This window comes from Gavialis gangeticus, unplaced genomic scaffold (genome assembly GCF_001723915.1).
Source record: "Gavialis gangeticus isolate Ggan-Ray unplaced genomic scaffold, GavGan_comp1, whole genome shotgun sequence".
In the NCBI taxonomy this organism is placed as follows: Eukaryota; Metazoa; Chordata; order Crocodylia; family Gavialidae; genus Gavialis; species Gavialis gangeticus.
Window position 1 is genome coordinate 124,036,363 of NW_017729024.1, and position 21,386 is coordinate 124,057,748.

Here is a 21,386-nt window from a genome sequence, read left to right on the forward strand (position 1 = left end):
AGTGACAGGCTAGAAGCTCTGCAGACACAAGTTACAAAAGACCTTACATTTTGAAACGTCCTTATCTGACACTTCATGCAAGGAAGGGTTAGATTTTCACCCAAATGGTCATTTTTGAAGCTGTCTGCAGCTGTGCACTTGCGTTTGTTCTCAGCTATAAGCTGCTTTCTGTGGCCAGGTTGGGTGAAAATTGTCACTTCTGTCTGCAACTTTCATGTCTCTGTTTCCCCAGCTGTAAAATAGCAACAATATTACAGTAAAAGCTGTGTTAGAGTGGTGAATGGGGGGTGTTGGGTATCTAAAAATTCCAGTTATCTGAGGCAGGGGTTTTCAACCTTTTTGAAAACCCTTGTGGAGTGGGTGGGGGCGGTGTATGGGTGCCGGTGGCTGCATGCAGAGCAGTGGCAGCACAAGGTGGTGGGTGGCGGCGGTGGCCACCATGCATAAGCTTTCTTCCCCCCACCCCATGTCCGACCGGCAGGAAATTCCAGTTAATAGAGTATTCCAGCTAGAAGAATGCTGGTTAAACACAGCTTTTACTGTACTTGCTTTCTTCAGAGAAACATGGTGAGGACCAAATTAGTTAAGGTTTCCTCAGGCATATGAATATGAAAAGCATTAAGTATTTATAAATATATAGAAACTGATTACAGTGTTATTGTACATTAAAACCTCAGATAAAGTACATCATAGGAAATTTTCCCAGTACACTCCTGTGGCTAATCTCTTTAGAGGGATCTCTCTTTACAGGAAGGTCTGTTCTCTTAAGAAAGCATTAAACATTTTAGCTCTATCCTTTTAAACAGGTATCAGTTAATTTTGCTAAAACATGACACTAACAATTAGAACATTTCACAAAAACAATTTTTAAATAGCTATTTCTGTAGGTAGGCGAATTAGGCAGAAATTCATGACTGTTACTTTTTGCCTTTTAAAGTTTCAGCTAGGAAGACTTGAAAGGAAAGCAGCCCCTGTTCTTTTAGCATTTTCATAATTTGCTGTAACTGAGGAACACAAGCAAGGAAAGCCTGCTTTAAGTTTACAGGTCTTTCCCAGGGTTCTAGTTCTGTAAAGCACTTATGCACATGCTTAAGTTTATCCTTATATGAGCACGTGCATAACTGCTAGAATACACTCCAGCCCCCTGAAACCATGCTGAAGTGGTATCCTGAATAGGGGTATGTATGTGTAACATTCTGTCAGGTATATTGGGCTGGTTCTTACAAAATAACAGTTAAAACGATAAAAAGTTCTGAGTCTCTTAAAAGTGATTATCACCTTCTGTACATACAAGTCCATTATTCAATGGCATCTCAGTGCCCTGAACACTTAAATACAGAAACATTAAATATAGAAACAGCCTAAGTCCAGCTCCTCTTCCTCCCACTCCCATAGGAGAGACAGAGGCATGTGCTATGAGTTGCATTCCTGTTTGTCCTGTATATCTAGTTTCTTAGCTTTGAGTGCAGTCTGCCCAGATTGTGTGCATGCTGTACTATGAGAAGAACTTCCAGGTTTGCACAGCATTTGAGTAGCCTCCAGGTTCTGTGCAACCTGGAACTCCCTCTTCTGAAGCTGACAGTCCTTAGCTGTTCTGTGAAGGGGAAGTTTCATATTTCCTAAAGCTAGAGTTATGAAAAGAGTCCCTGAAATGAAAACAAAGAAAGAAACAAAAAAAGATCATGAATAAAACTTGGAAATGAAATTATTGGGTCTAACAGACAAACAATAACTAGAAAAATTATTAGCCAAAGAGTAGCCTATTTTAAATATCTGAAAAGTATATTTGACTTACTGTCCTTGACACAAGTAGGTGGCTTGGGGGAAACCACACATTCAAAAGTACAAGGCATGAGAGTTTTTAATATCTGGATCATGCAGTCCTGATATGATCACACTTATTTCATGATGGACAATACTGCACGCTGACACTTAGAAACACATTTTCTAATTTAAGTCTGGCTTCAAATAATGAAGAGATGTCATGTTATTTAGTAACCCAGTTCTAAACTGAGGTTTATTTTGGGATGAGGGATTCTACTTTTACTGACTTTGTAAAAGTAACATTGATGAAACTGCCTTGTGGAATACCACCTTGAGCTGTATAACTAACACTGTCCAATTTTTTGGTGGAAGCAGTGGAAAAATGTCTTTTAGTGTTTAATAATTAGAGGCATCATTTCTGCACAATAAACACACTAGTACCCATTGCCCGAGTCATACCTTGTTTTACTGTGGACTTTCACTATAGGTTTATACAGCTCTGGGATTTTCCTCTCAATCATTGGCCTAAGGTTCTCTTTCAGCTTGTTATAATTCTTTTTGAGTTCTTGCTGGTACTCCCGCTGGTCTGCTGTAATAAGGCGTCTGTTTTTCTCCACTGCTTCACCACATCTGTTCACAAAACAATGATAAAACCACACTGGTTAATTCTGACAATTTAAAAAAATCTGCATTAAATAACCTGACAGGCTGAAATTAGGCTTTGTTTGTTGCCAAACCCATGTATATCTCCAATAAATCACCAGTCAGAGATGTTGAAAACAAGTGAGAAATAGCTGATCTTTTTGCCCACATGAATTGAGTTTACCATTCATTCAGACATGAAGCAAACATGAGAGAAATAATAAAAAAAATTCTAGTAGTGATAATGAATTATATTCATACTTTATGTAAATGAAACTCAGTAGGGTTTCCCCTCCCTGCACGAGTGATAAATTTGGCCAATATATTTCCCTTCAAAAAGTAACTTTGTACTGACTTGCATTATTAATTTTATTAACATTGGTACAATTCAACAACCCTGGTTAACAGATCCCCAATAAGATGTCCTTTTTACTGACCTCCTTATAAATTCTTTGAAGCACAACCTCAGCTTGTTGTGATGTCGATAAAGTTTTGGGTCTGCTGGTATTTCAGCCAGGAACACTTGAGCTACCTCTAGTGGTCCCTTATAAGAACAACACAATAAAATATTACATAAGCACATTTCCTGCTTTAACGGAAAAGGAAGCGCACACCTGATTTGATTTGGTAGGTTGTGTGTTTAACGTCACATAAAATAGAAACAGAAAACACAAAAACCCAACAGCACGTATTGGCAGTATGGTAGGATACTAGTCTTGTAAAACTTTACTATGATCATGCAGCATTAATCCTTGTAAATTTTCCTCTCCCCTCTTTTCTTTGCCAATCAAAAGTTTAGGCCGATATTATTCTGTTCTGTTCTAGTCTTATCTATCACTCCAGTTGCCAGTAACTCTCCTGTTCATTGCAGAGTGAATACATTCTATCAGAGAAAGGAGCTGGAACTTGCCTTTCACCAAACTGTTTTGCTTGAAAGATGAACAGCTACTTAGTGATGGGTGGCAGTACAAAAACCAGAAGATAAGGGCAGAGCAAGGATAGAATGTACTCTCCATGGTGTGAGCAGTGTATTATTATAAAGAACTCCATGTGGATGTTTTGGTTGAGAAAATATCTGGAAAAAATGAAGGAACCTGATACAGGGGAAACAAACTATTGAGGCAAGGCTAGTGCCTTATTTTGTCTTCACAGTGTAGATTTTTGTGAAAGGGTGTGCATATTATAATAGTAAACTTTACCTGTATCTGAGGGAGTGGTTGTATTCTCCTAGTTTATGTATTTTATACAAAGAGCTTTGGTCTTCTGATGACCTTATAGCAAAGTTCTATTATTCCCTGGGCATAGTCCTTGGTGACTAAAGTCGATGGGATTAGTACATTATCAAAGGAAAAATTCTCTAGACATACTAAGTTTGCTATGGATAATCTTCTAGAAGCTTAAATGTATATCCACACCTTTGATGACCTATCTGAATCTACTGTATGTGCAAGACTGAGTTGGGTATCTAATGGGAACAGGCTTGTATGAAAGACAGAGGGCTTCTTGCTCTGTGATGGGACAGAAACATGGAAATAGCCCACCACCTACTGTTTAGCATTCCTGCTCAGAACTAGGAAACACGCCTCCCCCCCAACACACACACACGGAGGGTAAAAAATCCATGTTTTTGTATATCTGAAAATTCAAATGAAGCTTGGGTGGAGGTCTTAGTTGTTCATGCTGAGTGGCTAGTTAGCTCTGATGGGCAAAGTTTAAAAAGATCTGAGGATGCCCAGTCTGATTGGAAGTATAAGCAACAAGATCAGAGCAGTTAAATGAAAGCACACCAGGAAGAATAGGCAGAGGGTTCTGCAGAAGTGACATTGTTTAGCTATCTCCTTTACCTGATTGACAGTCGCTCCAACAGAACCCTGCAGCACCATCTGCAGCATTTTAGCATCTGGTGGCTCCTGGTTGGTTGCAACAGCTAGTTCCAGTGTTTTCTTCTGCATGTCTTCAATAGCAACTTCAATTGGGGTTAAAATAAACTAATAAAATATAAAGACAAATGCATTATTCTCTGTTGCAGCAATGGCAGCGGTTTGGGTGCTCTCAGAACCAGGAGGGATTACACCCTGAAATATCAGTCAGTCCAACCAAATTTGATCTCCAATTCTGAGCCCAGTGCAGTATTCAGTGGGCTTTGAGTAAGGCCCATATCTGCCTTTCTGGTGTTGTCACAGCTGAAATTGTCATAGTAATCCCTATTTTTTTATAAACATGCTTTCATGCTGAATAGTTCCCTCATTCCAATTCTAAATCAGGTTTAGTAAACTGACTGCTCTTTAACAGTGGAGAGGTATACTTGTACAAAAGGAGGATTCTTTTCTGCTACTTGTAATACCTCTTGTAGATACCGTCACAACTGTAAGCATCTAGGCAGGTTACACACTTTACCAACAACTAGCCAAGGAGGTTCATTCTTTCCATCTACAGAACTTCTATAGATGAAGACCTCCTAACACGTAGCACAGAATCTGAAAGCTTTGCCTTCCTACAATGCTTTCAAATCCTGCCAGTCAGAGATACCAGGTCAAACTCAAACTCACACTCCTTCCCGAAGATGTCCATTACCTCTTCCTTTTGAATGACATTGATCCTAGTTTTAATGTAGGGGAAAGCATGCATTGTGGTCAGGATGGTATTCCTCTTGAACTGCTCGCTCAGGTCACCACGGGGGCGGCCATCTGGGGTGAAAGGTGTGGTGTACATGAACCGCCGGAGGTTGAAGTTCTTCTCAAAGTAAGTTATCCTGTCTTTCATCTCATATTCATCAAAATAAGGCTCCACAAATGTGATTTGTATGTAAGCCTGGGAGGAGGAAGAAGAATCATTGTTTTAATGCAAGGCAAATGGCTGTGAAATGCATGAAAAGTATGAAATATTACAGAGCTCAGACCAAGTTAAAAGGAGTAAGAAGGCAATGTTGTTGTTTTGCTCTCACATGTAGTTGGGCCGCTTTGACCCCACCACAGCTGCAAAGACTTAACATTTATAAGAACCTCCTCACCCAGAAACTTCACCTTCCACCTCTCTTTTTCCAACACTGCATCAGTCCTGCTCCCTTACAGTATTCTGTCACTATCATACACTGCAGACCCTGTTCTAGATGACTTCAGTGGTCCTCATCTAACTAGTCCTAAATTGTCAGTGTGCTGTCTATCCCAGAGACTACCACTTGTTCTCTATCCTCAATACTCTGATGCCCTGTTCACCACAGTGCCTGGGATCATACAATCTTTAATATATTTGTCTATCTGTCTACAGAATACCTCTGCGATGTAGGGAAGTGTGACTATCTCCATTTTACAGACAGGAGATGCATTTAAGGCACAGAGATGGTAACTGACTTTGCCCAAGGTCATACAGGAAGTCTGTTACAGATGAGGGGCATGAACCTAGAGCTCCCAAGTCCCAGCCTACTGCTGCAGTGATAGGACCTGCTGCGATGGACTTTGAAATCATCATAGCAGGTAAACAAAACCTGTCCATCTCACTGCTTCCTAAAGGTGTCTATTAGTCCCTTCCGCCTCCCCACCCACGATTAGCTTTTACATGATACCTTCCATCCTAGATCTCAAAGCTAATGCTTTTACTTATGGGGAGCAGAGCTGGCAGACCAGTGGCAAATCAAGGAAGAGATCGGGGCTTTTGATTCTCAGTCCTTTGCCTCAGGCTCTGAACCAGTACTACCTTCCTAGTATGTTCATCATAATAAAGATAGCCTGGAACAGTAAAGCATATGATACAGTACCAATAGGAACTAGTAGAACACCACTGAGGTAGTAAGGAACTTGCTGAGGGAGTGATGGAAAAAAAAAGTTACCATTGAAAGAGGAAGCACCAGGCTACAGGAAAATTACTGATGGAGTTCCTCAAGGATGGCCATATGATACTTAAGGACTTTGACACAAAGGCTAGGAATGTGCCAAAATTGGCTGATGGCATAAAGCTAGGAGGCATCATCAACACCAGAAGAACTGGATTATCAGACTGAGGAAACTGTATGGTCTTGTGAACTGGAGTAATAAAGTTGGAATGAAATTCAATAGTTCAAAACACAAGGTCATGGATCCAGGGGACTGACAGCAAAAACTTTTGTTATAACCTGAGAGCTCATCATTTGGAAAGGACAGAAAAACAGAAAGGCCTGGACAATGGGCAGATCCACGGTTCAGTAAAAGGCAAGGAGCAGGCACACCAAGGGATGACTCGCACCCCACCATTGCTGTTGCCCCAGCTGACCTGGGGGCAAGGAGGGCAGATCTACTCCTTCCCCACTTGTTCCCAGTGAACTCCACACCCTGGTGTCTCCACACTGGCTGGGAAGGAGGAATCTGCATACTGCTGTCCCCTGCTAAGCCTAGCACTCCTTATGGCTGCAGCCTGTGGCTCTGGGGTTCTAGGGGCCCTGTGCCCCTATCAGCACAGTAACAGCAGTGAAAGGTGAGGTGGGGAACAACTGCACTGTCACATCCTCTCTGGATCTACCCCTGGCCTGGACATCCTAGTTTAGGGATGGGCAAAATACAGCCCGTGGGCCACATTTGGCCCACCAGGCACTGTCATCCGGCCCATGGGTGCCCACCTATGAACTATAACCTGCCCTGCCCTTCCACTTACAATAGTAGGAGTGAGGTGCTCACATATACACCCTCCTCCCCAACATACCCTGTTCCACATTGCTTCCACCCTCATGGGCAGAAGGGCCCGGCCCAGCCAGCAGCAGCTTCTGGGCAGCGCTGCTGCTGCTGCAGCCACTGGGGGGACCTGCTTGGCTTCCCCAGTGTCCTGCTCACTTTGGGCAGCAGGTAGGGAAGTGGCAGGGGCGGAGGCGAGCTGCAGCTGGCCTGGGGCAGGGCATGTGGGGGGCTGCGGCTGGCGGCAGTGCAGACCCTGCTCCCAGGGGGTCAGTGGGAGTGTGGAGCTCAGCTGGGCTGGTTGTAGGTGTGAGGGAGGGTGGGGAGTGTGTGGGGACTGCCCTCCCCATATGGTGTGCAGCCTGTGCTACCACCAGCAGCAGCAGCTAGCAGGGGCACTCAGGGTGCTGGTGTCTGGCGCAGGTGCTGGTGCTAGCACTATACATGGGGGTGGAGAAACACAGCCTGCCTGGCCCATCTCTAGTGTGGGGGCTCTGCACAGCATGCCTGAAGCTCCTGCACTCACGTGCCACCAAGGGAAGCCCCATGCTAGAGCCAGCTGCCTTCTTCCCCCCTGCTGTGCAGCTCCTGGGACCCCACCAGAAGTGGAGGGGAGCCCTGCCTTTTGCTTTCCTACAGAGTCCCAGGACCTCTGTGGCATGGGGTAGGGAATGAAGCTGGGTGCAGCATAGGGCTTTCCCTGGTGGTGCATGAGTGTAGGAGTTCCAGGTGTGCCATATGGAGCCCCCACGATAGAGGTGGGCTGGGCAGGCTACACTCCTTGCCCCCATGTGCAGCAGTGGCTGGAGCTGCATGCCACTGGGTGCCAGCACCTGCACCAGGCACAAGCTCCCTAAGTGCTCCTGCCACCTTCTGCTGCTGGTAGCGGGGGCTGCGCACCATGTGGGGGAGTGTGTGGCAGGGTCCCCCCACCCTCCACCTTCTCTCACAACCCACAAACCTCACATACCCACACCCTGTCCCCCACAACCCCCCCTCACCACATATACACACATCCCAACACACTCTATGGCCCCCCCACACCCACTTACAACCCCCCCAGTCCACCACACCCCCCACCATACACACCCCCAACCACACCCCACACCCAATATAAAAAAGAGTAAGACTTTATTTTTAAGTTATTATGCAATCACCTCTACATATTATATGCAAACACAAATCATGACAAATATTTTTTCTAATACAATTAAATAAGATATAGTAGGTGTCTGACTTTTAGTGTACGATTTGTTTTTTGTCTGGCTCCAAGATGGCAACCCCTCCTCCCAAAAGGAGTATTTCCAGGGGGCAAGGGGAGTGTTTGACTTCCATTGGCAAAGGTCAGGAGTTGAAGCAGGACTTCCGGTCCCAATATGGCAACTGGGGGGCCAGGCAACTGTCCAGGGGTGGGGCTACTATGTGGCCCTGGACAGCTCATCAAAACTTAAGTGGCCCTCTACCCAAAATAATTGCCCACCCCTATCCTAGTTATTTATGGGAGTATGAGGCACAAGCATGGTGAAGCCATGAAAGAAAAGCACATGCGATTTCAGGAGGTATAAGGCAGTATTACCAGTAGAAATGGAAGAATTACTGCTACTGTAATGTTCTGGTAAGACACTATCTGGAATAGGATTTTGCTTACTTATGTTCAAGAAAGATTAACTAAAATTGAAACAAGTGCAGAGGAGGACTACGAGGATATGCAGAATGGACAGCCTATCACATAAAAGGAGAATATAAGAGTTTGACTTGTTTAACAAATCAAAGGCTGCAACAGGATATGAGTGTTGTCCATAAATACCTAGTGATAGCAGGTGCGTAAATACAAAGGAGGAAAAAATATTCAGGTTAAAGGACAATGTTGGCATAAGAACAAAGGGGCATAAATTGGCCAAGAATAAACATAAGCTGAAAATTAAAAGGTTTCTACTACCAGAGAGTGAGGTCGTAGAAGAACTTCCAACAGAGTAGCAGTGGCTTAATTCCCAACTACTTTTCAGATAGAGTTTATTCAGTTTATAAAAGAGTTTATATGATGGTAGAGGACTATTCTCCAAGACCAAGAAGTCCAATCCTATCTTGTGTTCTTAAGGCCTGTGTATCTCACTTTCTCATTTATTCACATAGCCTAATGTGAAATTCTCACACAGAGGTCTCCATTGACTCCTTTTCTTCAGTTTCTCTGTCCAGTTATCCTAATACAGCTGTGGTTAATATATTCCTTACCTTATTGGGATCCAGCTTCCTTTTGTCTACAGGAGCAGAGTCTTTAATCACTTCAACCGCATCCTCCCCAAAGCACTGACCATAAAATCCCTGAAAAGAAAACAGAATTATTCAGGGGTGTGTTTACTTTTTTTTAAATGCAAAGCAAATTAGCTCTGCTTCTCAGGAAAAAAAATACATTGCACTAAAGATTAAGACTGGCAGAGCCTAATACATCTTATAGATGCCTCCCCATGTGAATGACTAAGAAAAAGGCAGAGCTCCAGCTAAGAGCAAAAAGAATAATTTGTTATTGTTGCCCCAAGCAGAAGTTCAAAGAAGTTCAACCCACCATTTAGGTACACTCAGACACTTGAATTATTGAATACCTTATACGTACAGAGACTCTACCCAATGTAAGTGACAGGGTGTCAGGGTAATGAAAAACTGACATCATCTCATCCTCATGTAAAAGGGAGCTGTGTTCCAAACTAACAGTCATAAAGCCAGAATAATCTCTGACACAAATCAATTTATAATAGACTTCTACATATTAGTACTTCCTATAGCTGCTGCGCTGTGGCTTTTTTATTCATTGCAAAGTTTTCTTAGCATGACACAAAGCAGGGAATTTTATGAAATATGATCTTTTTTACCTCCAGTCTGTGAGAAATCTCAGGAAGTTTGGTAATTGCAGGCTCCTTATAAACAAATTCCTGTTCATCCAAGTCCCCAAATTTGGATCCATAGAAACCAACGCGGAAGTAAGTTCCAAACATTCGCTTTTGGCCCTGATTGATAAAGATAAAAAGAAAGAAATTAAAGTTAGCTTTTCTTCTCATAAATATAATCCCATTTTGATGTCTTATTTAACCTTAATTTAGAGTTGAGAAACTGCACTGACTTCCTGCTCACCCAGATTTCAGAGCAGAATTTGGTCTTAAATATCACCATAGTATTTGAAATAGCCTAGGATGGTCTCTTATTAGGACTGTGAATTCATGGAGATATATATTTAAAAACACTATGGCTATGTCCAGATGAGTACAGACATGCAGTGTGGCGCCGCAGACACATCTGAGGTGCCACATACTGCACATTCAGCTGTTCTTTGCACTGCATGGGAGCAGCCCAGGGTGTTTTTTGACCACTGGATATCCAGTGGTCAAAACGCCAGTGCAAAAAAAAAAGAAAAGGCAGAGCAGCACATGTGTGGACAACATGCATTGTTCAAAACCAGAGCCTGGCTGGCTGGAGCTGTACTGCGGCTGCCAGCCAAGCTCACAGTGTCAGGATCACCATTGCTACAGACCAAGGAGGTCCCCAGGACCCCAGGTAAGGCTGCTGGGGGTAGCCCAGTGCTGGTCCCAGCTTCCCCTACCCCACGCAGGGTAACCAGTCATGCGCCAGAGTGCACATGGATACAAGTGTTCCCCAACGACAACTAGCAGTGGCACAAGGTGTGCTGCTGCTAGCTGACTGCGGGGAATCAAATGTCCTCGCTTGTCTGGGCCCAGCCTATTTGGTCAAATTTGGATCAATTCCTATAATTCTTCCATAAAAACCAAACCAAACCCTGAGATGGTAGTAATATGAAGGGGAAAGGAAATGGGGTGACTTTTTTTAAAAACACATATGACTGAATGCAAAGCTCCATACAATCTTTTGGCCTAAATTTGATTTGTGATTTTTATTTAACCTAACTGTCTCTAGTTCAAGTTTTTTAAAAACTTCCTTTCTATACAGGTGATTTAGAATTCCCTCCCATGTCTCCATACTTTTTCTGGTTTATTCTGTGTCTTTTAATTGTAGAACATATCACATGTAATCAGAAACAGATGGTTCGGATTAGAAGAAGGAAATAGACCTATTTGCTATGTCTGGCTTTATTGCTCATAAACAAATATTGCAGCCCAGCAACATGACTTGCTGGATGAGAAGCAGCACCCACAGGTACCTTGTTTATAATACTGTCAAAGGCTCTCTGCAGTTTGCTGTGAGTAGAGGTGAGCTTCCTGAAGTCTCGATGCGCTTCCAAGATGGGGATGACAATTTTGTAGACCTCGTTCACGGTTTCATACAATCCCCCCTTGTTGAGAGGAAATAAAAAAAATACAAGTTCTCATCACCGTGAGAGATTGAATCTTCACTCCAGGTATTGTAGGACAATTTTTTTTTATAAGCTCATTTCTATCTGATCCGATGCCTGTTTTAAGTTTCTCAAAAATAATCAAGGTCGTTAGGAGCTTATAGCATCTGGATCTAGGATCAGTTGGAGCTAAAACTTGTAAAATAATTTAGCAGTGAGCCTTATACTCTTACTGCTGCATAATGGCTGACTTGCATGGATTTTTGACTGTGTAACTCCTCTTAACATAAACTGTGACGTTGAAGTTCAGATGTCCCCTATTCATAACCTATGAGCAACACCTATATGGTTTCTAGGGCCAACAATTTATGCACAAACCCAAAGGTCTTTTTCCAATTTACATCAAGACAGTGCTCAGGCAGCTTGGTTCCCTCCTGCTGCACATGAAATTACAAGCCCATACCAGTGGGGAGTGTGCTTGTAGTGGGGAAGCAGCAACACCAGCTGCCTGCAACCTACCTTCAAAAAGTGGGCACAGATACAACTAGTGTTAGCATAAGAAGGGGACACAGCAAACCTTGGACAAGCAGAGCCAGGTCAACAGCCCACCCTGGGAAGGGTCCTATGGAGCCCTGGCTGAATATTGGCCCTCTTTTCCTTGCTGTGTATCTACCCCATGCCCTGGAGCCCCTCACAAGAATGTGAGGTAGGAGCGAGTCTGGCTCAATAGTCAAAATCTTCCCTGGTATAACTTCTCTCTCTTCAATGCCATTCTAAAAGTGTTTCTTTGGCCCGGCCTCCCCATTCTCTCACCGTGCTAAACAGCTCTGCAGCTTGTTCCAACAGTCCCACTAAGCCGCTCTCTGAGAAATACCTCCCAGAGCATATCCCATCTTCATCAGGGGACAAAATATCATCTGAAATGGCAGACTCCTCCAGCACATTGGAGGAAATATTCTGAAATAAATGAGAGCAAAAAGCCATCGGGCTATCACCAAGGTTCAGTCAGGGCCCAATTCAGCATGGTAAGCTTAACAGAGATAACACTGGAGTACAGCTAGAGGATTCAAGCAGCTTTCATAATATTATAAATCACAACCAGTGGAGACTGAGGGATTTGTCACCAGAATCCCAGCTGTCCATTCCCACCTCCATAATTGGAAGCCCAACTTCCCACCAGTCACAGAGGTGCCCTCTTTAGGCTGGACTTGCACACACAAATGTTTTATTGGTGAGCTGAGGATTCCCATGGCACGGTGTTCATTTTTGTTCTAACAATCATTCCTCCCTTTTCAGTTGCTTGTAATCCCTTCCTCAGTATTTGCCTTTGGGCAGAAACCTTTAACACCAAACCTCAGCCCAAAAGCAAACCATTTGGGGTAGTGTGAGCTAACTGGAGGTCCACCTTATTCAGGTGTAGAAAAAAAAATGCAATGGAGACTCCATGTTATCTGAATTTGTCAATGTATTTCTCAGTCTCAGTATTCTTTACATTTGTTTTATTGTATTTAATATATTACCTCCTAATACAGAAGTATTTACTCAGAAATGTTTCCCATTAAATAGGTTTCTCCTGTGGGATATCTACAGAATCAGTTATTTGGATCTGTTGGGCCACTAAGTAAAATGTTCTTTAGACCCATTTGGCAGAAAAGCACTACATAAATACAGATTCAGTCACGTTAGCATTTACAATACACGTACACAAATATGGTTGCTTACGGACATAACAACCTCCCTCCCGCCCCCCCCCCAGAAAAAACAAAAAAACGGCACATTACTTTAAGTTCTGTTCAGCCCCATGCCAAGCCCAGCTCGCCGAACATCTGTATAGGACGGGTGCTTTAATGGGGCTTTTGGGCTGCTTTTATCCAATAACTGAGTGAATCAGCTATTAGGTAAAAGCACCAAAAAGCCCTGCTGAAGCACCCAATCCATCTAGATACTCAGAGCCGGGTCAAACTAATGTGCTGCTTCTTCTGGTAAAGTGTGTGCTTTTTTTTCCCTCATGTCTGTCAGCAACCTATATGTAAGTGCCCACGCAAAAACGCATTTGAAGACACTCCAGTAATTTTCAATAGCAAGTTTTAAAATCTGTCTTTTATAAAAATTATCTAACTTGGGGTCTTATTGTTACCATGAAGTAGCAATTAAAATCCATCTCAGCTGCAGATAAATGCCAGCAGGCTGACAATTTGATTTCTGAAAGACGTATTTCTAAAATGGCAGAGACATTGAGTACCACTACTGACTTTGAAAAAAAGAGCCATCATCTCACATCAGAAGCTGTGTAGAATTTCTATATTCTGGGATACATTTTACATTCTGCAGCTTGCTGGAGGCAATTTTATCACTTAGTGGGTTAAATTCATTCAGTGTTACGTACCAGGACTAGGCCTAGCTATCACTTAAGCTTCACCTAAAAGTTAAAAGGAAGGAACCGAATAGCTTATTTGGGATTACGTCTACGGTACAGTCCACGTAACTGCTGTACATAGACATATCCTTGCTAGCTATCTATTTAGCTAATTTGGGTACCGCTATCAGAGAAGAGATAGATGTCAGTGTGGTCTAACCTCCACATCTGTATTCAGGGCAGACGTACACAGACTGTGCTGAATTCCATTCTGTACTTCACATTTGTTTATTTGAAATATTGGAGCTTTTAGAAGCTATAACCACGGTTCACAGCCTCAGAGAACAGCAGAAAGATAATCTTTGTTCCAAAGAGGTTACAATTTAGCTAACAACTGCACTGCGGTTTTCATCCCAGGAACCTAAGCATTTCCACAGGATGGTTAGAACTGGGAGTTTTGCTGCCTTTTATGAGCGCTTTTTGTGACAAGGGAAAGAGAATTCTGAGCAGTGATTTATCTGGAAGAGGAAGCCAAGGAACTTGCAGCCACCAATTTATCTGTTCTTTGGCTCTAAATTTTCAATAACTTTCCAGAAAGAAAAAAAAATATCCCACTTCCTGGTTTTAACTGTCTAAGAACTGTAGCATCTGACTCCTATCTTTACTATCTATTTCTCGGGTTTGTGTTGCTAAATCCCTGTATGACACATCCCATTTACCTAGGTCTATAAGCTTTTGCTTTGGTCTAAAAGAATTCTGTGCATCTTCCCTACTTGCTGTATCTAGGAATTTCAGATTTTTCCAAATATGTTAGCATGGAGGCAGAAGTTTGGGCAACTGTATCCAGTTCCATAGCTGGAATATAAGCTACAGAATCCCAGACTTCCTGAGATCACAGGACCCTAATAATTATTTAGGCTGAGAATAAAACTGGTAATTTTGTAGAGGATTTGAGTTAAATCATATAACCTCTCATTAGCATAATCTCCCATCTTTAAAATGAGGATAATGGAATCACTTTCCTACATCAATATTTCTATGCTGTTACCTTTTTATGGACCCTTCCATCCAACAGTTCAAAGCGCAAATAAACATTCATTAAATAGAGCCCTGGATCAGAGAAGTATTATCTGATCAATTTTACAGAAAAGGAGATGTCCTCCGAGAAGTTCAGGGACTGACTTGCTCAGGGTCACGCAAAACCCAGACAGTCGGACCAGTTTAGTTTCTTACTCACAAGATTATCTTAACCTTACACATCAGTGGTGTTGCAAATCTTGAGTAACTTTTGTAAAACACTTGAGAGAGCCTTGTATGAAAGGTTTTGTAAAAGCACAAAGTATTATTGTAGTTAATTATTATTACTGAACAAACTGAAGTCCCAGTTACATTCTCAGGTAAATGTAAGAGAGAGGCTATGTAATAGAGAGGTTTTTTTTTTTTTTATGAGGGTGGAGAAGGGAAAGAAGCTAAAGTTTGTCATAATCTTTCTTCTGCAGAGCAATGTGTGCACATGCAAATCTTTTGACAAGACAGGCATATTCAATTGGGATGCTTGTAGACATTATTTAGATTTGCTAAGCCTAATTAATTCTACCCCAATAAATGAGACAAGATTTCATACCAAATGACTCCACCCACACAGGCATCCATACCAAGATAAGGGATCAATTTTCCCAGACAATGGTAGAAATCCTAGACTGCACTGTCTTCTTTTAGCACACAGGAGAGGTAGGCAGATTATTCAAAAAATGAAATTGAGTTATATGTTAGGGAGAGCAAACATCAATAGGAGAAGAGTTTGTTACATTTGGATTATTTTCTATACGGCTCAGTCAATTCATAAACATGAGCTGCAAATGGGCAAGGTGATTTGCTTGCCATGTTTTGTTGCTGCTATAATCATTCAGCTAAAAGGTTTATATCTGAGAGAGATAATATATCTCAGATTGGAACTATTCATTCAGCAATATTATTATTAACTTTTATTCTGAAGCATCCCAAATTTAATTTAAAAATTAGATATATACTGGAGGTACATATACTTCCTTCTAGCAACTAAATGCTGTGTTCTATGCTAACTGGGCGTGTCTACATGAGACACTTTATGGTGTAGCAGACTAATTTGCTGCACAGAAAAGCATCACCATTTACACACGCACACAATTAGGGTGCAGTAGACTAATTTACTGTGCTACTGGATAGTCCCACCAAATACAAGTGGTATCTGGCAATGCAGGAAATTACTGTGCTTAAACACACAGGTAGATGGAGATGTCAGGATTAGTTTACTCTGGCTCAAACTGAGCTGGAGTATATTCAGTCACATTAGCTGCATGTGTATAGGTGTGCCCACAAACTACAGCAAGCAGTGCAGGAAGTGAAGCTATATGGCCTAAATCATTACCTCCGAATAATCTAGGTTAATTGGTTTGGATTAGTGCCGTGTAGCTGAACCTTCAGTTGCTCAAAGTAACTACAATAATACCCATACATAAGAACTACATAAAACATTCATCATTTCATAGTTTCATAGTTGGTAGGGTTGGAAGGGACCTGAGCAGATCATCAAGTCTGACCCCCTGCTATGGGCAGGAAAGAATGCTGGGGTCAAACAACCCCGGCTACGGGATTGTCCAGCCTCTTTTTGAAGACCCCCAGGGTAGAAGCGAGCACCACTTCCCTTGGAAGTTGGTTCCAGATCCTAGCCGCCCTGACTGTGTAGTAGTGCCTTCTGATATCTAGCCTGAACCTACTCTCAGTCAACTTGTGGCCGTTATTCCTAGTTACTCCTGGTAGTGCTTGGGGGAACAGGAACTGTCCCGTTCCCCACAGATCCCCCCATGATAAGTTTATAGACAGCCACTAGACCCTCTCTCAGCCTTCTCTTGTGGAGGCTGAACAGGTTCAGGTCCTGTAGCTTGCCTTGCTGCCCCCTGATCATGCGAGTGGCCCTCCTTTGGACCCTCTCAATGCTGTCCACCTCCCTGCTGAAGTGTGGCGCCCAGAACTGGACACAGTTCTCCAGCTGTCTGACCAGTGTCGCACAGAGGGGGAGGATCACCTCCTTGGACCTGCTCGTGATGCATCTGTGGATGCATGACAAGGTGCGGTTAGCTGTACTGACCGTGTCCTCACACTGGTGGCCCATGTTCATTTTAGAATCGATAATGACTCCAAGATCCTCTTCTGCTTCTGTGCTGACAAGAAGAGAGTTCCCCAGCCTGTAGGTATGGTGCTGGTTCTTCCTGCTTAGGTGCAATACCTTGCACTTGTCAGTATTGAATCCCATCCTATTCTTATCCATCCACCCTTGTAACCTGTCCAGATCTAGTTGTAGCCTGTCTCTCCCTTCTAGCGTGCCCACCTCTCCCCACATCTTCGTGTCATCTGAGAATTTGAACAGGGTGCTTTTCACCCCCTCATCCGAGTCACCGATGAAGATGTTGAACAGTGACTGAGCCCTGGGGGACCCCACTGTCCACGTCCCTGCAGGTCAAAAATGACCCATCCACCACCACTCTCTAGGTGCGGCCCTCAAACCAATTTGCCACCCATTTGACTGTGTAGGCATTGACGCCACAGTTGCCTAATTTTTTAATGAGAATGAGGTGAGAGACAGTGTTGAAGGCCTTCCTACAGTCCAGAAAGAGTACACCTGGAGATAGAGATGACTCTAGGAATTGGGAACAGCATGAGAGAAAATGAATTAATAGGAGAAATTTGATTAGCTATGGAATGTGCCAAATTGTGAGCATCTAGGCTAACCCAAACAGCATGGTTTAAAAAATAGTGACAACACTATTAAAGCTAACATACGAAATGGAAAAACAGGAGAAATTGAAGGCAATTAATATAAGTTAGAAATAAGGGAATCAGAGTTCAGAAGCAGCTAATAAAAAGACAGCGAAAGAGGTGTTTACGTAGAATAGGAAAAAATTGAGTTCTAGTAGTGCCATTGATACAGTACTGTTATCTTCATATTGAGGGACTGCTGATTATGATTGATACAGTACCAGATGGACCATGCAGAATTCTTAAAAACAGAGAAAGGCAAAAGCATTCAATAAATATTTCTGTTTTGGATATGGGGGGCGGGGATGGATGATGTATTTATACACAAGGCCAATGAAACTATTTATTTACCAATATTTAAGGAGAATGTGAAATAGAAGATACTGAAGTTAGACATTTTTAAATCAGCCAATTGAGATAATTTGCATCGCGAGTTTTAAAAGAGCTGATCAAGGAGACAACATCAGTTAATGCTGCTTTTCAGAGGACTTGAAAAAGTATATTATAGTGGCAATATCTTTAAAAAGGTAAACAGAATGACCTTACATACTATATGTTTGTCAGCTATCGGCTATAATTCCAGACAAAAAAAATGGAACAGATGATATAAGATATAAGACTTCAATTAAAGAAAGATAACGTAATTCATTTTGATTGATTCAGATGTATGGAAAAATGGTCCCATTAAGTTATTTTTAGAATATAAAATCATATGTTAGAATATTTAAAATTTGATTGATACAAACAAACAAACAAATACACAATAATAATATGATGCAATATAATTAGGTTTCTGTGTGGTATTTGACTCCATATTGCAATACTATTTATAATAATGAACTAAAATGATATAAAGCTAATATAGCACATACTAAATTGATTAAACACTAACTTACAGGCCTTAGAATAAAATTATAAAATAAGGACTCTTCATCAAACAGATGTATATCTTGGAGGCCCGCAGGGCCTTGACCTTGTGCTATATAACATACAGTAACCAATCACTTGGAGAAAAACATAAAATAAGTCTGCACAGCTATGAATTATATTCCTACCTGAAAGCTGACACTACCCACTGGCAGGTACTTGCGATCCTCCAGCATGCTCAGGTATTCGGCAACCAGAGCTGCAGCATGGACCAGGCACATAGCAGCCTCCGTGTAGCACTTCTTCTTGGTGTGTTTTTCTGCCATGTTCTGTAGCCAGGTCAATCTCAAATCAGGGGAAGTCTGATACCCTTTAGCAATTCTAACAAAAACAGGTTTAGAATAGATTTGAGGAGACATTTGAAAGGGGAGAGCCCCCCTACTCCCAAACATAACATCCTCCAGAATTGCTTACAAATTGCCTTATGCATAAACAGTGAAATTAAAACCCTTGTTTATAAAAATCATACCCAAATGATTCCTGCAATTTGTATGTTAGATCATAAATAGGTATTGTACTGGGCACCTGGAGAGCTTCTCAGTAAAGACGTGTTTGGGGGTAACAGACTCAACGGCCTTTGTGTTTGCTTCCTTTTGAAATGGTTCAGCAACAGTATTAAGAGGTTTCACCTGTACATGAGATCCATGAGCATTTCTGGGTCTTCCTGGAACTCCCTCATTTTTACTGTATCTGATAAGATGCTGTTCAAATTACATAGCAGCTCCTCTACCTGAATAAAAATAAACGGTGACACTCATTTTTCAGGTCTTGGGTTTTTTTGTTTGATTTTTTTACTTCCATTAAAAAATGTCAGCACAAGATTTGCAAGACTGACAGACCCATTACTTGCTGTAGCATTTGTTTACAATATGGAAGAGTCATAATTATCACAATGCACATGCTTCCACGCTAACTTAGAGAGGCTGTGGAATCACCATCCTTGGAAACTTTTAAGAGCAGGTTAAGGCAAAGGGTCCACACTTGAGCAAAGGAGGGGTTGGACTAAGTGACTTCACAAAGCCCTTTCCATCAATATTTGCTGTGATTTTAAATCATATTTAAGCAACTGATAAAGTGACCAGTCACAAAACAAGATTGATGAACTAAGAGAAACCCAGGTTTTTTTGTTCATTGATTTAAAAATGTTTAGATTCACAATGGAGTTCAACTTCTGGTTCAGAAAAACCTGTCAAGCAGATGTGCCTGCAATTCTTCAGTACCAGATATTGCCCAATGGGTAACCCAGCTAAATCCTTCACTGTCAAACATGGTTTCGGTGTCATGGATGCTGTCTCTTAATGAAATGAAAAGGAATAGTGGGAGGGGAAGCATTTTAAAATCTTGTTTTGATAACACAGAACATGACAAGGTACCAGTTTCCCACGATGCTCAGGAAATCATCTTGTTTTATAAGATGGAATGAAAAAATGAATTAAATTAACCAACAAAGGTGCCTGTAGATATGTGGGGTGCCTGCTCTGACACATTTTAGTTACAGCACGTCACAGCAGACTCATTTACTTGAGTTTGCTAGAGCGTGTTAATTAGCATGCTCCAGTAGCTTTGGTGTCTCATGCATTCAGCATCCTCGTACTTCAAAATGGTGGTGGGGGCGCTTTAACTAAAGTTAATCAAATGAGCTTTAGTTAAAGCCCCCCCGCCACAATTTGGAAGTGCAGCATGTTGAATACATGAGACACTCTGGGCACTTTAATTACAGTGGTTCCCAAGAGCTGTTCTAATTAAAGCACCTACCTATCTCAAGAGCACGTGTAAATACATTCTAAACGTGCCAAACTGTGAGGGTATATATGCCAGCCCTGTCTGCAACTCATGGCTGCACAAAATGTAACTACCTCATCACATACTTCTTATGGCATTGCTTTTAAAAACAAGGGGTGTGTGTGTGTGTGTGTGTGTTGGGTATAGGCATCTGTGCACGTGCAGGCATGTGAAACTTTATCAGCTTTGTTTTTGGAGTACAGGGAGGAGGGGAAGAATGGGATTATGTTATCATTGTACTGCTGATTTGAAAACATCATGGGCCAAATGCTAGCTCTACATATTACCCATACATGCAGCTCATAGTAGATTCAAGTGAAATTATTTGCACATGGTTAAGAGAAAAAAATCATCCTACGCCATTTTGTTTTCCCCCAGACATATGGAACACCTAGACACAGGTGCTCGTAATGCTTATTCTGTAGGCATATGTGCTCAGCTTCAGCCCCAGATTGTAAGGCCCCTGCCTTGCACCCTGGGTAACAAGGTCAGCTGTGTAAGGCCCAGCTTCCCTTGTAAGTGTGTAAGCCTCACTTATAAACTAAGGAAGGCCAGCTGACCTGAGCCCTTTCCCTCCAATTGATTCTGGGGATGCATTTAAAGAACCTTCCAGTACCCAAGCCTTACTGCACAACTTCGTGGTCTCCCATCTCTGACTAGTTTCTGTCCTGGCAACTTCTCTAGCTTTCTTGGATCTTGACCCTGCATTTGGCTTGCTCCTGGATTTCAGCCATGGATTTCCATGCAGATCTGCTTCTTGACCTGGATTTCACTCTGTTCTTGGACCTCGCCCTGTGGATTGTCCCTCAGATCTGGTAACTAGGCCTCTGATTCTCAGATCCTGACCCTGGCTTGGCATTTGGTTCCTGACTCAGCTTCTGACTGCTGCCCCTGCAATTCTGTACCCACTGAGCTGTATGTCCCGGTGGACCATGATACAGACCTCCTAGATACTACATGAACTTCATATGTGTAGCAGGGCACCAGGGTGCCTGCTACTGGCGGTGGTAGTATGGGCCGAGCTGCCAATCACCAGGGCAGCTCAGGTGCGGGTTGCTGGAGCAACCAGGGTGGTCACGTGACCAGAAGGGGGCAGGGCCGGGCCCTTATAAACAGCCAGGCCAGAGCCTGGCTGGCAGTTCCCTTCTGGCAACCTGAGGGGTAAGAGCTCTGCAGGAGG

At 42.5% G+C, this 21,386-nt stretch overlaps 1 protein-coding gene and 1 long non-coding RNA gene across 3 annotated transcripts in view; one reads left to right on the plus strand and one right to left on the minus strand.

Annotated features, from left to right (window-relative positions):
* Nucleotides 1-929, plus strand: part of LOC109297684 — a 20,467-nt gene extending 19,538 nt beyond the window's left edge. Inside the window, exon 3 of the long non-coding RNA XR_002097384.1 lies at nt 847-929. This is a non-coding gene — a long non-coding RNA (uncharacterized LOC109297684). The remainder of the gene's footprint in view (nt 1-846) is intronic.
* The window catches only part of DOCK8 (dedicator of cytokinesis 8), a 162,246-nt gene continuing 141,738 nt past the window's right edge, over nt 879-21,386 (minus strand). For both annotated transcript variants that reach the window (XM_019517658.1, XM_019517659.1), the window contains 11 exons: nt 19,054-19,154; nt 18,553-18,745; nt 12,160-12,303; nt 11,215-11,346; nt 9,914-10,048; nt 9,279-9,368; nt 4,981-5,217; nt 4,251-4,394; nt 2,844-2,950; nt 2,224-2,394; nt 879-1,646 (listed from right to left, as the gene is read on the minus strand). In XM_019517658.1, coding sequence (XP_019373203.1) covers nt 1,586-1,646; nt 2,224-2,394; nt 2,844-2,950; nt 4,251-4,394; nt 4,981-5,217; nt 9,279-9,368; nt 9,914-10,048; nt 11,215-11,346; nt 12,160-12,303; nt 18,553-18,745; nt 19,054-19,154 — 1,515 coding nt within the window. In that variant the 3' untranslated portion in view covers nt 879-1,585. The remainder of the gene's footprint in view (nt 1,647-2,223; nt 2,395-2,843; nt 2,951-4,250; nt 4,395-4,980; nt 5,218-9,278; nt 9,369-9,913; nt 10,049-11,214; nt 11,347-12,159; nt 12,304-18,552; nt 18,746-19,053; nt 19,155-21,386) is intronic.